Source organism: Hyla sarda, chromosome 5 (assembly GCF_029499605.1).
Source record: "Hyla sarda isolate aHylSar1 chromosome 5, aHylSar1.hap1, whole genome shotgun sequence".
In the NCBI taxonomy this organism is placed as follows: Eukaryota; Metazoa; Chordata; class Amphibia; order Anura; family Hylidae; genus Hyla; species Hyla sarda.
This window is the reverse complement of record NC_079193.1, coordinates 146,175,208-146,195,540: the sequence shown is the minus strand read 5'-3', so window position 1 is coordinate 146,195,540 and position 20,333 is coordinate 146,175,208. Positions and strand designations below refer to the sequence as shown.

The 20,333-nt window shown below is 40.7% G+C and overlaps 1 protein-coding gene across 2 annotated transcripts in view; it reads right to left on the bottom strand.

Annotated features, from left to right (window-relative positions):
* The window catches only part of VPS41 (VPS41 subunit of HOPS complex), a 272,718-nt gene that overhangs the window by 75,441 nt on the left and 176,944 nt on the right, over window positions 1-20,333 (bottom strand). For both annotated transcript variants that reach the window (XM_056520459.1, XM_056520460.1), the window contains exons 8-13: window positions 19,591-19,710; window positions 13,148-13,294; window positions 11,791-11,857; window positions 8,037-8,134; window positions 6,784-6,913; window positions 4,108-4,223 (exon numbers count right to left, since the gene is read on the bottom strand). In XM_056520459.1, the coding sequence (XP_056376434.1) occupies window positions 4,108-4,223; window positions 6,784-6,913; window positions 8,037-8,134; window positions 11,791-11,857; window positions 13,148-13,294; window positions 19,591-19,710 (678 nt within the window). The remainder of the gene's footprint in view (window positions 1-4,107; window positions 4,224-6,783; window positions 6,914-8,036; window positions 8,135-11,790; window positions 11,858-13,147; window positions 13,295-19,590; window positions 19,711-20,333) is intronic.

Sequence of the window (20,333 nt, the reverse complement as noted above, 5' to 3'; positions counted from 1 at the left end):
AACAACATCACAACACTGCGCCAAGGTTTCATGGGCACAATTGTGTGCATACAACATTATAGGCATAATACTTTTAACAAATGAACATTTGGTTCCAGTCTAGACAATCCCCTGTGAGCTATATTTCTTGAACTTGAGACTCATACATTGTATCTGCAATGACATATTGTGGCAAATTATCTGGACAGGAAAGAGATTTGAGCTGCTCACGATTTTCTACAGTGGATACAACTGTAATAAAATCTTCTGTGAGAAAGACTGGTTCGGAGCCTTTATGTAGACAAGAATGTTATCATTCACCTTTACATTCTACTTACAAGGGTTTTCCATTATTATACAACTGTATTTAAATAAAACTATTACCCCAATACATATAACCAAAATGGGTACTCCAGTGAAAAACATTTTTTTTTTCATATCAACTGGTACCAGAAAGTTAAAGGGGTTATCCAGGAAAAAAACTTTTTTTAATACATCAAATGGCTCCAGAAAGTTAAACAGATTTGTAAATTAGGTCTATTAAAAAATCTTCATCCTTTCAGTACTTCTGAGCTTCTGAAGTTGAGTTGTTCTTTTCTGTCTAAGTGCTCTCTAATGACACGTGTCTCGGGAACCACCCAGTTTAGAAGCAAATCCCCATAGAAAACCTCTTCTACTCTGTGCAGTTCCCGAGACAAGCAGAGATGTCAGCAGAGAGCACTGTTGCCAGACAGAAAACAACAACTCAACTTCAGCAGCTGATAATTATTGAAAGGATTAAGATTTTTTAATAGAAGTCATTTACAAATCCATTTAACTTTCTGGAGCCAGTTGATATAAAAAAAAAAAAAAAAAGTTTTTTCCGAGAATACCCCATTTAAACAGATTTTGAAATTACTTCTATAAAAAATATCTTAATCCTACCAGTACTTATCAGCTGCTGAAGTTAAGTTGTTCTTTTCTGTCTGACAACAGTGCTCTCTGCTGGCACCTCTGTCTGTCTCAGGAATTCTCCAGTGCAGGAGCAGATCCCCATAGCAAACCTATCCTGCTTTGGTCAGTTCCTGAGACAGACAGAGGTGTCGGCAGAGAGCACTGTTGTCAGGCAGAAAAGAACAACTCAACTTCAACAGCTTTTAAGTATACTGGTAGGATTAAGATTTTTTATCAGAAGTAATTTACAAATCTGTTTAACTTTCTGGCACCAGTTGATATACAAATTTTTTTTTTTTTACCGTTATACCCCTTTAGCAAACAAATGTTCAATGGTGGCCAGTTCACCTGGGCTTTGTGCTTGGCCTGAACTCCAAGTTCAAATAGAAAAAAAAGGATTGATAGCACAATGTAAAAGAATCTTGTTCTTTATTGAATATCCAAATAAGACATCAAAGATAAAAAAGAGAAAAAAAGGAACACAATAGCGCCCCTGGTGAAGCACGTTAGGCACAGGTAGGGAGACGCTGGTAATAACACTCACCCTGTAGTGTTGCGCTCAAACCACAACATCTGATATAGCATATATCATAATATCATAAAATGGGATCCTGCAGCTTGATTCCCCCGATCCCAGGCAGTGTCTGGTCCGGTAATGGTGTAGGCAGCAGAAGAAACAAAAACGGAACTTATTCCAAGCGCCAGATCCCTTGAGAGTCAGTCTAACAAAGTAGACCAATTTCCATAAAAGATAACAATTATTCCAAGCATAGATCAACGTGTTCAGACCTGAAACGGGCCCTTCATCAGGACAGAATGTTTTATAGGAAGCTGGCTGGGTGCATGGAATACTTTAGTAACTGGATGTTCGGCAGGACACTTTGCTTCCTGGACCCTGCAGACTCAGCCGACAGAAAGTTACACTGTGCGAGATCGTTCAGTCAAAGTATTCCATGCACCCAGCCAGCTTCCTATAAAACATTCTGTCCTGATGAAGGGCCCGTTTCGGATCTGAAACGCGTTGATCTATGCTTGGAATAAATGTTATCTTTTATGGAAATTGGTCTACTTTGTTAGACTGACTCTCAAGGGATCTGGCGCTTGGAATAAGTTCCGTTTTTGTTTCTTCTGCTGCCTAAATAAGACATCAAATCATAGCAAAAAGTCAAAATATAAAAAGAGCAGAGCATGCAGAAATGCAGAAAAAAAAATGCTAGAATGGATGGCATGTCCCTGATGTGTACTTAGCTGGTTTTACATTTAGGCTTTTTGATGTCTTATTGGGATATACAATAAAGAAGAGGATTCTTTTACATGATTTGGGCCTCTGCTGTCTCAAGAGGCTTTGCTGGATCTTGTGTCTAAGCTCAAACCCCCCGCCCTTAGTTATGTCCCCACTTCTGACCAGCCCCTACAGCCTACATCACCATCTTCCTGCCATATACATACATGCATATAGATTTTGGGACATTAAGGGAACAATAAGGTACGTGTACAGCATGCTGCCATACAGTGGGTGGAACAATATAATGTCAAAATATTATTTTAAATAATAAACCATGACATACCTGTCCACAGGTTCGGTGCGGTACTGCAGCCCAGGCTAATTTGAGTCCATGAATTTGAACTGCAATACACTGTGGACAGTAGCCATGTTTTTCTAATCCAGTATAACTATTTTTTCCCCGTCTATATTTGGCACTATTTTGGCGCAAGTGTCCTTTTTTTTCCACACATTTTTGCTGATTTTGAGTTGTAATACATTGGTTTTGGCAATACGCATGATAAGGACAGATTTTAAAACTGCGGCCTTTTGTGAAAAGGCGCAAAAAAGGCGCAAAACCACCGAAAAGTCTCTAAGCTACACCAGCCCAGACTTAGCTTAGCTTTTTGATGTATGTGAAGAGTGAAATTTCAGAAAGTGTGTCCCTGCACAAAATTTATCAAATGCTCTGCGACCATTTAAAGGGGTACTCCGATGGAAAACATTTTTTTTAAATCAGTTGGAGAAAGTTAAACAGATTTGTAAATGACTTCCATTAAAAAATCTTTACCCTTCCAGTACTTTTTAGCAGCTGTATGCTACAGAGGAAATTCTTTTATTTTTGAATTTCTTTTTTGTCTTGTCCACAGTGCTCTCTGCTGACACCTGATGCCCGTATCAGGAACTGTCCAGAGCAGGAGAAAATCCCCATTGCAAACCTATGCTGCTCTGGACAGTTCCTGACACGGACAGAGGTGTCAGCAGAGAGCACTGTGGACCAGACAAAAAAGAAATTCAAAAAGAAAAAGGATTTTCTCTGTAGCATACAGCTGTTAAAAAGTACTGGAAGGGTAAAGATTTTTTAATAGAAGTAATTTACAAATTTGTTTAACTTTCTAGCACCAGTTGATGTTTTCTACCGGAGTACCCCTTTAATACATTTGGTGATCCTATACATTACCAGCACACAAAGGTGTAGAAAAATGCTTCACTTACACCTACAATGATGAATGTTCATGTTCAATAATACAGATACGTTAATGTATAAGAGTCAGAATACAGAACGCCAGCTACAGTGCTTGATCACATTTGTCGGTTCACTGAGCAGATGGTACCTAGATTCTGAACACGGCACTGTACGTGCTGCTTCTACACAAATGTACTGCCAGGACCTTAGATACACACAAGCTCAGATTCAACCGCCTGATCACCGATGGCTATTACATCTGGATTATTAGATGCCCCGGCAGAGCGCTGCACAGCGCTGTCTAATGTGTCTTCTTATTAACGGTCCCCTACCACATTTTAGTTTACATTTTTGTATGATGACATGTTATCCACAGGGGCCATACTGTTTGTCATGTCACGGTCTGCTGTGGTGGAGTCTAACTATGGTCGACATGCACCGCAGAAGGCTGCGATTGGTCAGTCTGGTCATGTGACACATCAGCACACAGAGCAGATACAGCAGGAGACCCAAGAAGAATTCTAAAAGCTAGTGTAGTATTACATTATTGACATCTTGCAATACAGTAATATGGGTGCACTACTGTGGTAGATGTATACAATGACATTGGCTATCCCTCAACACATCTTGGCCAGTTTTATTATTTATTTTGCCTTGAAAAACTCACTCAGAAAGTATACATATTTCAATGTAGAACCTTCTAACTATACAAGACGTTAAAGTACTAGACTGAAAGAACTGATACCTCATATTTCTTACGCCCTAATAGCCAGTCGATGTGGTCGTCCTGGTCCCGCTCTTTGGCCACAACTACATCTCTTGGGCTGATGATATAAAAGAGTGATTCACCTTCAGCATACTCTACATAGATGAAAAGCAGAAGAGTTACTGACATAAAGTATCCAACACATACATGTACACACACAGCCATCACATATCAGTCCTTGTCCCTATTGGGGCCCACAATGTATTTACCATAATTTATATTTCTAACAAAAAATACATAGTAGGGCAATCTCATAGGAAGACAATGATCTTCTCAGTGTGTTTTTGGGGAGTCGGCATAAACAGCACTCTAGGCTCCATTATAACCATGAGTGATATTAAGTTTTACCTGTGACTGGCTGTTAAACTGGCCAATTGTACAGTAAATTTCAGGTTATGGCCGATTTCCACCTATAAAATACCTGATTCCTCACACAAATGATGGCTGACAATTAAAATGGCTGTCAGCCATACTGTAGTTGGGTAGACAGGGGAAGATGAGGAGAGGTGTGAAGAGCGCCCCCACACTATTCTGTGTATTGTGTATTATCTGATCCTGTATATGTTGCCCTCAAATAGTGTGGCGAACACTACTGGCAGACCCACTTTAAAACAGAAGGGAAAAGAAAGGTTTTGAATACACACCTTGACTTTGTGCGGCTCATTGTAATCAATGGGGTATGACATGGATATGGCAGCGATACGGCTGGAGGAGATTTTGATATTCTGGCTGCAGGATCTACAAATTCTAGATGTAAATCCACCCTAATCGAGTTTATATATATATATATATATATATATATATATATATATATATATGTCTTGAAGGAGAACCGCACTCCTCTACAGTGTTACAGATGCAGTCTGGTGTAGCCCAGGTAAGGCTCACAAATATATTCAAAGAAGTTCAGGAGCACTCTGATTCAGATGAACTTCTTTGTATATATAATAAACAGGGTGGGCCATTTATATGGATACACCTTAATAAAATGGGAATGGTTGGTGATATTAACTTCCTGTTTGTGGCACATTAGTATGAGTGAGGGGGGAAACTTTTCAAGATGGGTGGTGACCATGGCGACCATTTTGAAGTCGGACATTTTGAATCCAACTTTTGTTTTTTTCAATAGGAAGAGGGTCATGTGACACATCAAAGTTATTGGGAATTTCACAAGAAAAACGATGATGTGCTTGGTTTTAACGAAACTTTATTCTTTCCTGAGTTATTTTCAAGTTTCTCTTTGTTTACAGCCATTGACATGTCGCCGAGGTTAACACATGAGGAGCGGATAGAAATTGTGGTGATGTCCGGTGAGCGCAGTAACCGGGTCATTGCAGCAGATTTCAATGCAAGACACCCTACGAGACCAACCATCTCCCATGCTACAGTTAGCAAACTGCTTGCTAAGTTTCGTGAAACTGGTTCAGTGTTGGATTTGCCAAAATGTGGAAGCATGAAATCTGTCACTAATGAAGAAACATCAGTGGCTGTCCTAGCTTCATTCAGCAAGAGCCCACAGCGTAGCACTCACCGCATGTCACTGGAGAGTGGCATTAGTCAAACATCCCTTCGGCGGATATTAGCTACTCACAAATGGCACCCTTACAAACTCCACTCCGCTCTACTGCAGCATCTCAACGAGGATGACCCAGATCGGCGCACTGAATTTGCAGAATGGGTAAAACAAAAATTGGAACAGGACCCTCAGTTTACGCAGAAGATTTTGTTCAGTCATGAGGCAAACTTTTATGTGAATGGTGAAGTTAACAAACCAAACCACCGCTATTGGTCTGACACTAACCCACATTGGATAGATCCCTCCAAGACTGTGGGAAAACAAAAATTGATGGAATGGTGTGGTATATGGGGTACAAAGATAGTGGGGCCATTCTTCATCAATGGAAACCTCAAGGCCACTGGATATGCAAAATTGCTACATGATGATGTGTTTCCCTCTTTATGCACTGAAGCTGGCACGTTCCCTGAGTTTTTCCAGCAAGATGGTGCACCACTACATTATGGGTGTCAGGGCCGAGCAATCCTAGATGAACAGTTTCCTGGAAAGTGGATTGGTCGTCGTGGGCCAGTTGAATGGCCCCCAAGGTCTCCCGATCTGACCCCCTTAGACTTTTATCTTTGGGGTCATCTGAAGGCAATTGTCTATGCTATGAAGATACGAGATGAGATGTGCAGCACCTGAAACTACGGATACTGGAAGCCTGTGCTAGCATTTCTCCTGCGGTGTTGCTATCAGTGTGTGAAGAGTGGGGAAGAGGGTTGCATTGACAATCCAACACAATGGGCAGCACATTGAACACATTTTATAAATGGTCAGAAACTTATAAATAACTCATGAAACAATATAGTTATGTTAAAACCAAGCACATCATTGTTTTTCTTGTGAAATTCTCAATAAGTTTGATGTGTCACATGACCCTCTTCCTATTGAAAAAACAAAAGGTTGGATTCAAAATGGCTGACTTCAAAATGGCCACCATGGTCACCACCCATCTTGAAAAGTTTCCCCCCTCACATATACTAATGTGCCACAAAAAAATTTATATATGTGTGTATATATAATAAAAAGCATTATAACATAAAGGACTCCAGTCAGAGGGCCTAAAAGTAGGGGGAATTCATAGAATCCCTTCTTACCCAAACGATAATCCCTGCACTCATTCTCCTGGAAGCCCCTGACTGTTATGGCATCAGAGGACACTTCTTCACATGAATCTGCCTGAGGCTGAATGATATCGAGTCGAGGCCTGGCACAAAGCTCCTTATTCTGGAACAAAAAGCAGAAGTTTGTGGAATAAATAAAAACCACAGTTCAAGTTCTAATCCATTGTTAAAAATACTACGACTTGTTACACAATAAAATCTAGTTATACAGTAATAAAATAACTATAAAATTGTGTTACTAAAACTACAGTTCCCCCAGAAAAAACCCAAGTTCCATACAGATACATCAACAATAAGAATAATAGAAAAGTTGTAGTTTTTGGAATGCAGTGATGAAAAACCTAAAAACGTTGTGTCCTTATAGAGGACCTGTGGTCAGTTTAATAATAATGGTCAGGTTGTCAAGAACTTTGGAAGGAATCCATTAATAGTGTCCTATTGTCCGCACTATTTTAGATCAAAAAAGTTGCGTCAGATTTGATGTGCGTATGACAAATTCGTGCTGCCAGTTTAGGTGACTTTTTAGAGCTGGTAGAAGTTAGCCAGAGATAGCGTGTAAATGATGGCCATTGCGCCAAACTCGCGACATTCACACAAAATCACACATGATAAATCACTGACCACTGCACAAAGTGCTCTAAATGAGGACACTTCATGGTAATATATTTTTAATGTTCTAAATAAATTTTCGCAAGAAAAGTCGCACGGAACTAGTCTGCAACATTTCATGTGACAAATTTAGAATGAAAAATAAAAAATAAAGTATAAAACACTTTCATCAATTCCCCACTTTATTTCAAAAAGGGCTGTGAATACTAAGCTCTAAGGTCTGAGGGTTGTGAGTCCGATTCACACCCCTATATCCGCAGCATGTCAATTATGGTGTCGGCATTTTTAAAGAAAATGGTGCAGATTTACCAAACTGTCTAAGCCTAGCTCAGCTTACATTTTATCAGAATAGTATAAGAAATTAAAGCTGAGCTCTGATTGGTTGCTATGGGCAACAAAGACAGTTTTTCTTTTAGACAGTATTGATCCTCTCCCAAAGTTTTTTAATTTTTTTTTTCAAATTTCATTTGTGAAATCAACACCAAAACCTGCAGCAGAAAAAAAAATGTAAGAAATCTGCACCAAAACACTCAATTCTGTGTGGGTTCTCTGCTGCGGCTTTTAGCAGTGAAAAATCTGCAGCATTTTAAAGATCAGTGTGTAAGAGTATTCTTTACCGCATTGTCAGTCATCTCCTTCACAAAGAAAAGCATCACAAACTGGTCGCAGAGAGGTGCTATTCCACTAATGAAGAATTCTGTATCAAACTGGGACACTAAAAAGAGAATTAAAACAAAGTTAATAAATCAATACGCAATGAGGCAGATGTAGAACAGAGTTGAGCAGAACCTTTTTATTAGAGGCTGCCAGGTTTTACAGAAAAATGTAAACGTCCATCAAAATAATCTAGGAGTTAGGCAGAACAATTTTTATTTTAAGCTAAAAGTGAATCTTTCTGTGCCTAGATGGGAACTCCAGTACATGAGTAGCTATCCCCTATCCATAGAATCCTGTGAAAAGGGGATAAGTATCTGATCACGGGGGTCCGACCACTGGGACCCCCCCCACCCCAGCTCTCTAAATGCACTGAGCGACCTCCGCTCCGTGTACGTGTCGACTATGGCATGAAGAGGTGGCTGACATGCCCCTTCATGTATCTCTATCGGAAAGCCAGAGATACAGTGTTCGTGTATCTCTGACTCTACCATAAACATACATGAAGGGGTGTGTTTGCTAAAAATAAAAATCTCCTTCGGATAGGGGATAAGATGTCTGATCTCAGGGGTCCCTCCGCTAGGACTCCCGCGATCTTGATGGGGCCCCCTGAACCAAGACTTGACGTTACGACCACGCCCATGTAATGCCACCCCTCCATTCAGGTCTATGGGAGTGGGCGAGACGGCCGTCATGCCCCCTCCCATAGACATGAATGGAGGGGGTGTAGCATGACGTCACGAAGGGGTGTGGCCGTGACTCCTTTATTAAAGGGATATCCACTGTAAAAGGAAGCTTATTGTATAACGTGTTATGAAGTTACATGTACTCTAGAGGCCACAGGCAGCCAGCAGGCTATCTTTAAATGGGCACTGTCAGTATGAAAAACTTTTGATAGGTCATATCATAATTTTTGATCAGTTGGGGTCCGAGGGTTGAGACCCTGACTGATCACTAGAACAAGCTGGGAAAAGTGTGGGCTTAGCGTGTTCTCTCCTGGCTCTGTGTCATGAGACTTTCTCATAATTCAAGGTTATGGAACATCTTGCTCACAGAGCGGGGAGAGAAGCAAGTTTCCTGCTTGTTCGAGGCCGAAACACTCAGACCCTGACCAATAAATACTTTGGACATATTCCTAGAACATGTCAAACAGTTTTTGTAATGACGGGGACACTTTCAATTGACATAGGAGATGGTTGGCTCTAGATCAGAAAAGTAAATTATTGCCTGCTATGAAACATAGGGAGAAATTAACAAAAATTTTAAGTAGACATAAACAGGGGCGCTTTTGCCTTACTTTTTCAGCTGGAATATCAAAACAATGTACAATCCTAGAGAGGTCCAGTCATTGTAGCCGCAATCCAGACACAAAATGCAATGACATTACAGCCATCTGAAAACTTACTCAAACTCTGATCAATCCATCCCAATACTACGCGCGGAGATATGGCCATTAAACGCAGCATTACAGCATGAAAACGGTCATGCAGGAAATAGCTGGATTCTCCCCCCCATTCGTTTAAAAGAGCAGACATCTGAGGCAATCTGCCAGAGGCTATATTACAGAGAAAAGCTTTCCAACGCACTATATCACAAACGGGAAATTGGCCTCGCTTCACACATTTTGCTCAGAGACTTAAAAATAAGGTTTGATCTTCAAATATACGTGAAAAAGTAAAAGGGTCCAGGAATTTACCTCAGAAATAACACAAAATGCATACGATATCTAGATTTGAAGAATTTAACAAAATGATCATTTACTAACATGGACCATCATGAGTGATATAAGAATGTTTGTACAATGCTGCAGAATATGTTGGCGCTTAATAAAGTTATTATTTTTATTATTACTAGAGTGTTTAAACAGTAAATATAAACCACAAAGGCAAGAGATAAAAGTTGATGGCAGCTGGACGGTCTGTACATTATAACCGAGCACCGACCAACAGTCAACAAATAAAACTGAACGTTTATTAAAATACCTATGAGGCTATACCAATATACTAAATGGCAAACCGCTTCCATAGATACTATCTTTCCCCGATTGTTATTTTGGCTGGTGTCTCCAACCTCCATACTAACCCTATTAACACCCTATTATGAGCCTATATATCTTCCTTATAAATTGACTAGCCAATAATTAGGATTTCTTGCTGTAAATGAAAAAGACTAGGGCAGTGTTTTCCTAACAGTGTGCATCCAGCTGTTGCAGAACTACAACTCCCAACGGTGCCAGTCACTACCCTAATGCCTCCCCCTCTGTGCCAGTTACTACCCTAATGCCTCCTGCCAGTGCCAGTCACTACCCTAACGCCTACTTTCTGTGCCAGTCACTACACTAATGCCCACCCTTTGTGCCAGTTACTACTCTAATGACTCCCGTCTGTTCCAGTCACTACCCTAATGCCTCCCCTCTGTGCTAGTAACTACACTAATGCCAACCCTCTGTTCCAGAAACTACACTAATGCCAACCCTCTGTGCCAGTTACTACCCTAATGCCTCCCATCTGTGCCAGTCACTACCCTAATACCTCCCCCTCTGTGCCAGTCACTACACTAATGCCAACCCTCGGTGCAAGTTACTACCCTAATGCCTCCCTTCTGTGCCAGTTACTATTCTAATGCCTCCCTTCTGTGCCAGTCACTACCCTAATGCCTCCCTTCTGTGCTAGTAACTATGCTAATGCCAACCCTGTGCCAGTTACTACCCTAATGCCTCCCGTCTGTGCCAGTCACTACCCTAATGCCTCCCCCTCAGTGCCAGTAACGACACTAATGTCAACCCCTCTGTGCCAGTTACTACCCTAATGCCTCCCATCTGTGCCAGTCACTACCCTAATGCCTCCCCTCTGTGTGAGTTACTACCCTTATGCCTCCCCTCTGTGCCAGTCACTAATGGTTGCCAATTCCATTCAGAATACAATTTAAACTCCTCACTCTCACCCACAAAACTTTCCACAACAAAATGAAAGAGAGTAAAATTATACATTTAAAAAAACAGAGGCTACCCAGCCTAAGTATTAATAAAAAATCTTAAGTATCTATGAATGTTTTGGCTTTTAAAGAAGCAAATGAAACAGTAAAAGTAGGCAGGAGATAAATCTGCCCACAGTGTCAGTCACGGCAGGATTTTCATCCTACTTCTGAAGTCTTGCCGAAATCCTGCAGAATACAAGGGGAAGGACTAAGTGTTAAATGTCCACTATTGCAGGCAGATCAGTGGGGGGAGGTTCCTGCTGCAGCCAATTGTGCTACACAAATGCCAGGAGGGGGAAATGGCTGGAATCTTGAGATATTGAAGAAAGCTTCACATATGTGACTCTTGCAATTGTAACACTAGACAGATTGTCAGGAAATCAAAGCTAAGGAGGTTTCATTTTTTTATTTTATGTGTGTACATTTACTATGTATATGTTTCTAAATGGAAACTTTTTTGTTCACATCTTGATAAATAAAATATCAGCTGCCCTGATCCTGGACACAGTGGAGAAGGATAATAAAATAATTTGTACTACTACTGTACTTAGCGCAAGCAGGAATGCTTAGGCTGATACACTGTAACAAACACTCTGCCGTGGGAGCAGAACTACGTCCGGGCAAGCTTTAATGTTGATGTGGTCAGGTTGAATAAGATAAATGAACAAAAATCAATGATCACTAGATTGAAATTTATATTTTGGCTGCTTGAAAACTGGCAGAATATAAACCATATATTACCAATCTCCACATAACGGTTAGGCAAGTCTCTTATTTCACTGGCATGTCGCTCCTTCACAGAACAGATCTGCAATAAAAACAAAGATGTTAGTGGGTTCTTCTACATCCCATCAACTTTTTGGGACCACTTGATTCCAGAGTCCAACACAATGTAAGAGGAATATAAATATTGATATAAAAAATTTTAAAATTTTTATAAAGCGAAACACTAACTGCAGGATTTACCAGCTACAGCCTATAACAGTCGGTAGCAGCCAAATAGTTGTGATAAGAGGATCTAGAAACTAGACACCAGCGGGGGCCCAGGATAGTTTGCAATGGAGCAGCAGGAGGTGAGGAAAATAAGTCTTGTTTATTTATTTTACAATGGCCTTTTTTATTTAAACACCAGGCAACCAAAGGGCATGAACGGAAAAGAAAGTGTAAAGTACTGATTCATTTGTTAATATGTGTTTATAGACGGCCCCAAATCTCCTGAAGAGACTGAAAACATAACATGTTTATCTACTGTCACCACTAGAGGGAGCTCATAGCATACTCTTTATATATTAAATTGAATGGACATCTTTGACATATGTCTGTGGTTTTATTCGGTTAAAAGTGTTGAGCCTGCAATGTTTAGTCCTTCATTCATACTCAGATCTTTTAATACAAAGGAGTGTATTTCTCTAGGTACTTTTTCTGTCTACAATTGTAGACAGCCCATGTTATTACTCATTGTAGACTGCCATGTGTGTGCTCTCTTCCCTATCGACTGCCCTCCGTGTGTGCTCTCCCCTCTTTCCTCCAAACTCTAGTACTGAGAGAAGAAACACTGTCTAGATTTTTCTCACACTTCTGCTCTACAGAAGCTAAATGGTAGGAAATTTTAAATGAAGACTACAAAAAAAGCTAATTCATTTTGAAACTGGAAACAAATGAACAATAAAAATAATACAGAATCTAGTTAGCTCCTAAGCTCCCTCTAACGTAGACTACATGTAGCCCCTATGTTACTGTCCCAGATCTAGGTCTGTATTTCAAAGCCAGGGTGCCTCCAGCTGTTGCAAAACTACAACTCCCAGCATGCACGGACAGCCTTCGGCTGTCCGTGCATGCTGGGGGTTGTAGTTTTGCAACAGCTGGAGGCACCCTGGTTGGGAAACACTGTGCAGTGGATCTACAGGGCTCAGAAAATCAAAGCTCTGATCGCTATATAGAATTAACCAGAATGATGACAAAAGGTGGATATTTAATTTAAAATTGTAACAAAAAGATTAAAGCAAAGTATATCATTAACCGATTTATTGGGTTTAAATCTTAAATTAAAACTGTAAAAAAAAGTTATACGTTCCTTTATCCTTAAAGAACACAGTACCTTGACAGATTTCCCCCATCCGATTACAAGGGTCAGATTATCCTTCCAGAAGAGGCTGCAGGGGTACATGTCAGGACGTAGGCTGGTGTCATCTCGCGGCACATTTGTAATCCTTTGCCTTGTGATTATGTCTAGTATTTTGACACCCTATAAAGAAAAAGAATTACGTGAGGGGAGATATTTAAAAACAAAGCCTTTTTTTTTTCTTTATCTGCACCACATATTTAGATATTGTACACATGATTTTGAGTTTATTAGCACCTTGCACAACATTTTTTTTTAAAGGGCCTTGGCCTCGTGTTTTATGCATTTTACCCAAGATATTTAATGGTTTATATTCATTTTGTTTTTTAATTATAATTCTTTTCCATTTTTTTTAAATCATAAAATCTTGTTCATTTTTTTTTTCAAACTAATAATTATTATAATTTTTTTTCAATATCAACTCATGTTTCTTGAAAGGGAAACTGACAGGCTGTTCACCCCCACTAAACCCAAAACACTGGGCTATAGAGGGGTCACTTACATTAATTAGTGCTGTTGTTGCAAAGTTCTGGCCCTTTTTAGCCCCTATTGCTAAAGCGCTTTAGTGTACAATGGAGGCTGGGAGCCAGCTCGCCATGTTTCCCTGCCTCCTCAATATATGCCACTCTGCTTGCCCATTTGATGAATATTCTAATTTCTTCACTTTCATATTCTAGTGATAAGAGAGTGAAGAAAGTCATGACCCACTGCACATCAGCATGATAGGTTTTGTCCTACATTAACCCTACAGATGCCATAATCAAAGTCAGCTGTGGTATATAAAACCGTTATAATGTTGCCGGATAGTGAGAGTGGTCTGGACCTCCTTAGCGCCTTTGCAGGCTTCCAAGCAGTTTACATGACTGATCGGGATCACTTACCCTCCTCACTGGTGTCAGATTGTCAGATTATCAGATTAGTGCTCTGACTATACAGGCTTTCTCGGCCAGCTGTGTAAGCAAAGCGCCAATAACAACAACCAATAATGCTGTGCTATTTTGCATAGCATTTGTAAGGGTTTGTAATTGAAATATTTGTAACAGTCCCCGATAGGAACTACAAAATACTGATAAAATTAGTAGAAAATAGCATAATTAAGAGGCATGTCTCCTTATAAGTTTGGGCTGTTATAAGTTTGGGCTGAGCCGGCACCTTGTGACGTCATAGCCCCACCCCCTCATGATGTCACGTCCCGCCCCCTCAATGCAAGTCTATGGGAGGGGGCATGACTGCTGCCACGCCCGCTCCCATAGACTTGCATTGAGGGGGTGGGGCGTGATGTCATGATGGGAAGGGGCTATGATGTCACGAGCTCCCGCTGAAAACTTCAGCGTTTAGAACTGTTTGTTCCAAACACTGAGCAGTGGAGTACCCCTTTAAATATAGAGTGGAACAAAGACAACTTGACATAGTTTATGTGACTGTGCACAAATGGGTAGTTTTTAAGTGGGAATTCAGATGCTGCAGATTTACAGAACCACATATATAGATGGGGTTGGGAAACACCCCCCACAGTAGCATTAAAAAAATCAGATAGCCTAGGAAATACTGTAAAAATATGTAGAGTGCATATATACCATTCATGTCTACATGTTCATGCACATTGCGAGTACAGAATTACCAAAAATGTCCTTGATACAGATGACTGCCATAGAAGAGGACCCGTGGCCAACCCAAAAAATTAGATAGAGTTATCATATAACAGCTTAGGGTAACCTGATCACACCCCTTTTTACAGTATCTTGATACTCCCTTCCAGGGTTTATAGTGTGTGAGACAATGTTAGGGAATCAGTCAGTGAACTTAATTTTAATAATGGGACAGAATATCAGGTGATGGGCAGGATTATATGGTCAGGGTGGCATTATTAGGCATACATGCCCCTAAATGTACAATATTCACAACCCCTAACTGTATAATCTTGCCCATCATCTGATGGTCAGGACATAGCAAAATCTCAGTCTTTGGTGGGTTGGTCCAGGTGGGAATTTTTAGAATACTATAAGTCATGTACAGTAAGACTCACCAGTAGCAGTGGAATCATAGATATGAACCACCATAATACCCAGATGAATGTGAACGTCTATCATACCAGAGATTAGATATCTGTGAAATATACTCTGGATGAGAGATTAAGTAATAACCAGCACTTTATATACAGACATAGAACAATGTTCATAAACAAGTGACAGCAAATGCTTCTGTATTTGGAACACTTTTTCACCTGTCAGGACTGAATTAGTCATATAGAGCAGACTAGGCTGCCATAGATCATTGACTGCTATTAGCCATCATAATACTTTGTTGTGCTTTATGTGACTGAAAGCCAGACTGCCAATGATCAGAAAGAAGCCTTCCACAGCCTGACACTTAAATAACAGCTTAGTCTTTGTTTGGTCGTAGGAAGAGTAAAAAGCAACGAAAATCAAAACCATAGAGAATCTTTTTTCAGATTCTTAATCTAACTTCTTCCCTTACTATATAGAACAAGGTGTACTGCGTGTAAAGCAAAACAAGCAGTGTTGGCTAAGGACAAAGCTATCTATCCCATGTGTATTATGTTCTGCAGGGTGGGGCAACCTACAGGTACCAGAAAATTTCCTGCAGAGACCTCTGTTAGGGTGCGCTCACACGTCCAGGTTTTATTTCTATTTATTTTAAAGGAATAGATTTGAAAAGGAAAGAAGCCTCAGCTTTTCCTTTAGGTCTTCCCTTTAATTTGCTTTGCCAGTACTTGCACAATTTTCTTTTGATAAAGCCTTATTTTTCTGAATTTCAGACTTCAGTCAACACTCCATATCAACAATAGTCATCAGGGGATGTGCAGTAAAAAGTAACTTGTTCCCTATCCACAGGTGCAGCCAGACCCCCCAAGATCAGACACTTATCCCCTATCCACATCATAGCCGTGCATCCCCTCCCCTATTTCCACGGGAGGTGGTTTTGGGTTGTTAGTGGATCCAGCAAGTCATCCAGCCTGATGTGAGTGAATGTTAGGGTCCCATCCGATATGAGGCCACCTCCGCAGGGTGGATGGGGGAACACATTTTGATCAAAAAGTGCGCTAAGAGCCTCCATTTTGTTGACCAAGTGTGCTGCTGCCATTTTGTTTTTTTTACATGTTTCATAGGGGATAAGTTACTTTTCGCTTTAAGGGTATATTCACACTTACAGTATGCTATGCAGATTACATGCAAAGGAATTAAAGCTGCAGACTTGATGCTGTGTTCAGACATTTAGTTTATATTGAAATCTGCAACATAAAATCTGCAGCTTCAAATCGTGCACATCAAATATGCATAAGATACTGCACGTGTTAACAGACCCTAAAGGGGTTTTAACCCCTTAAGGAACAGGGGTTTTTCCATTTTAGTTTTTTCCTCCTTACCTTTAAAAAATCATAACTCTTTCAATTTTGCACCTAAAATTCCATATGATGTCTTATTTTTTGCACCATCAATTTTACTTTGTAATGACGTCAGTCATTTTACCCAAAAATATACGGTGAAACGGAAAAAAATCATTGTGAGACAAAATTGAAGAAAAAAAACACACAATTTTTTTACTTTTGGGGGCTTCCGTTTCTACGCAGTACATTTTATGGTAAGAATTACACCTTCTCTTTATTCTGTAGGTCCATACGATTAAAATGATGCCCTACTTATATAGGTTTGATTTTGTCGTACTTCTGGAAAAAATCATAACTACATGCAGGAAAATTTATACATTTAAAATTGTCATCTTCTGACCCCTATAACTTTTTTTCGCGTATCGGGCGGTATGACGGCTCATTTTATGCGCTTTTTTGATCCTTTTTTCATGATATAAAAAGTGATCAAAAATACACCATTTTGGACTTTGGAATTTTTTTTGCGTGTACGCCATTCACAGTGCAGTTTAACAATATATTCGGACATTTCTGCACCCGGCGATACCACATATGTTTATTTTTTATTTACACTGTTTTTTTTTTTTTATGGGAAAAGGTGGGTGGTTCAAACTTTTATTAGGGAAGGGGTTAAATGATCTTTATTCACTTTTTTTTGGCAGTGTTATAGCTCCCATAGGGGGCGTTAACACTACTACATGCTGATCTTTTACATTGATCAATGGTTTCTCATAGAATCTCAATGATTCTGCCGCTTGACTGCTCATGCCTGGATCTCATTTGGCGATTTGGCGATCGGACACCAGGAGGCAAGGTAGGAGACCCTCCTGCTTTCTTACAGCTGTTCGGGATGCCGCAATTTTGCTGCGGACATCCCGAACAGCCCCCTGAGCTAGCTGGCAACGATTTACTTTCACTTTAGACGCGGCGAGGTGCTGATCGAGGTCAACTGATCGAGGTGCCGCGCGCTATTTAGCCACGGGTCCCGCGTTATAGAACAGGAGAAGACTCAGGACGCAGATTTACGTCATGGGTCCTTAAGAAGTTAAGCCCTATAGCATAACTTCCTTAAACCCAAAATAACATGCAATAGTTACATGCTTTATCGTTCTTACTGCCTGTATCAGTCTTCCCTACAAGTACTGCATGTTATTCATGAGAGTATTGCTTTAAATAAAACTTAGGTACAAGAAACTTCTTTGGGGTGTCTTTTTGATAAAATAACTTACCATGATGTTCTTAGCAGCAAGACTTAAGACTCCATTACTAAATATGCTGTTCTGATAGAAGGCTGTGTGGGAATATAGAGTCTGGACTGACCTTAGGGCCAAAGTACCCAATGATATTTTTCCTTGACAACCAGGCAGTATGCCTATTAGAAAATGCTTAGCTGATGTGAAATGCAGGCTTGGCCTTAGCATAGCTGGCACCCTGTGTGGAACTTTCTTTTGTTGCCCCCTCCGCCATCATAACAAAAAGAAATACTAAATCATGCAATAAAGGTTATCTATCGGCACAACATGATCATGTCACAAGGTACCCACACCTCTGTCAAGCCCTTTAGATGCTGCTGTTGACCATGGCATCTAAGGGGTTAAATGGTTAACAGGGGCCCCACAGCATAACTGTATGTCAAGGTGCCTACATATAAGGTGAACTATGGCATAATCTGTCAACTGGTTTTTAATAATGTAACTAATGCCAGTGCCAGATAGAGGTTCAAAGCCTCTTTACAGTCATAACTTTAGATTTGTGAAATTCTACTTTAATAAACCGAGTAATTGGTGTTTTCTTATATATGAAAATGAGCCCAAGTGCCCAAAAGGTGGGACCAATCACCTCAAGTGCCCAGCATTTGTATGCCCTAGAGCACACAGAGGCTGTCAATCAAATGTAGGAAGAAGAGGCAAGCAGAGATAGAAGATGGAAATGCTGAACACTTGAAGTGACTGGCCCCACCCTGTGGGCACTTGCTGCTCATCTGCATATATGAAAAACCACTAATCACTCAGCTCACAAGCAGAAGTTCTCATATATATATATAGGTATGCCTGTGCCTCCGCCTGATGCTGTGACCAGTTACACCCTGTGACATCATCCAACATAGTCCATTTCCGAGGTTAAGTTTTGTACTATACAGTTCAATATGCGCATATGGGTGCCACGCTATTTTCACACAACACTAGCAATGCCAGTTTACCATATGCATTGTGAAGGCTATCAGTATATACTATAAACGTATTAATAGATGATGTCATCTGATATAGGTATATAACCTGAGAACCCCTGGGAATACAGCTTGGACACACATTGATCTGTTCACTGGTAGCAGGTCAGTGGGTGCGCTGTATGTGGCCAGGCTTGGGGTAAGGATTTTTGACACCCTAGGCGAAAGCTAATTTTGCACCCCTTGACCCCGCCCATTGGCTCCTCCCGATGTGGTGCATGTGATGTCAGGATGTTGGACGGACCTGACCTTTGTGATCACCCCTGTCTGCGTCGGAGGTGGCGCTGCGCTCCTCCAGCAGGCTGAAAAAAGCAGATTATTATAGTACGGGTGGGGTGTGAATAGCGAGGCGAGGTTTTGCTTGATGGACAGGTACTTCGGATAGGTGGGTGATTCTGACACTGGCTTACTTTATTGCAGCAGGCAGAGCGGTGCCCCCATCAAGAGGGCGCTCTAGGCGGCTGCCTATTTTGCCTATAGGCAGAGCCGGCCCTGTATGTAGCGCCATAGGCTCCCAGTAACTCTGTTTGCAGTCATTTATTGTTTCCTTCCATTTATCATATCTGTGTCTTGTTTTGAGCCATACCCGTGCCCTCACATGACCAGGACAATTTTATTGTATTTTCCAATGCTCAATGACAGCAAGCAGAGCTCTTGAAACCCATTAGGAATGGATACAGAAAATAACCTAGAAATTTATATAATATATAACTTTTCATTACAAAAAAACTACTTGATTTATTGAATTACAATATTATTTTAACAAATTTCCCTTGACTGTACGTGATAACTGCCGCCTCTTACCATGTTATTGGACCAAGCCATAAGATTTCCCCTCCATTTAATATTGGTTATAGTCCCTTCTCCTTCGTGTAAAATGGTTGTCTTCCATCGGTTCAGCCAGGTTCTCTCATACAGGATGAGCTGAGGAGAAACAAAAATAGAACTAAGTAAACTGCATATTGGTGCACCTATGCATACAGAACCTATGCTTGGACTTCTAGGATAGGATATTTATTTGTGATTAACCCCTTAATGACGCAGGACGTAAATGTACGTCCTGATGAGCTGGTACTTAACGCACCAAGACGTACATTTACGTCCTATACATAACCGCGAGCATCGGAGCGATGTTTGGGTCATGCGCAGCAGGTCCCGGCTGCTGATAGCCGCCAGGGACCCGCCGGTATTGGCCGACATCCGCGATCGCGCAGATGTCCGCCATTAACCCCTCAGATGCCGTGATCAATACAGATCACGGCATCTGCAGCGCTATGGTCGCCCGCGGCAGTCGGATCATCCAGAATGGCAGATGGAGGTCCCCTAACCAGCCTCCGCTGCCTTCCACGGGTCTGTTGCTCTGGTCTGAGATCGAGCAGACCAGAGCAGAAGATGACCGATAACACTGATCAGTGCTATGCCCTATGCATAGTACTGAACAGTATTAGCAATCAAATTATTGCTATAAATAGTCCCCTATGGGGACTAGTAAAGTGTAAAAATAAAAGTAAAAATAGAAAAAAAAAAAAAAGTTTAAAAAAATTTGA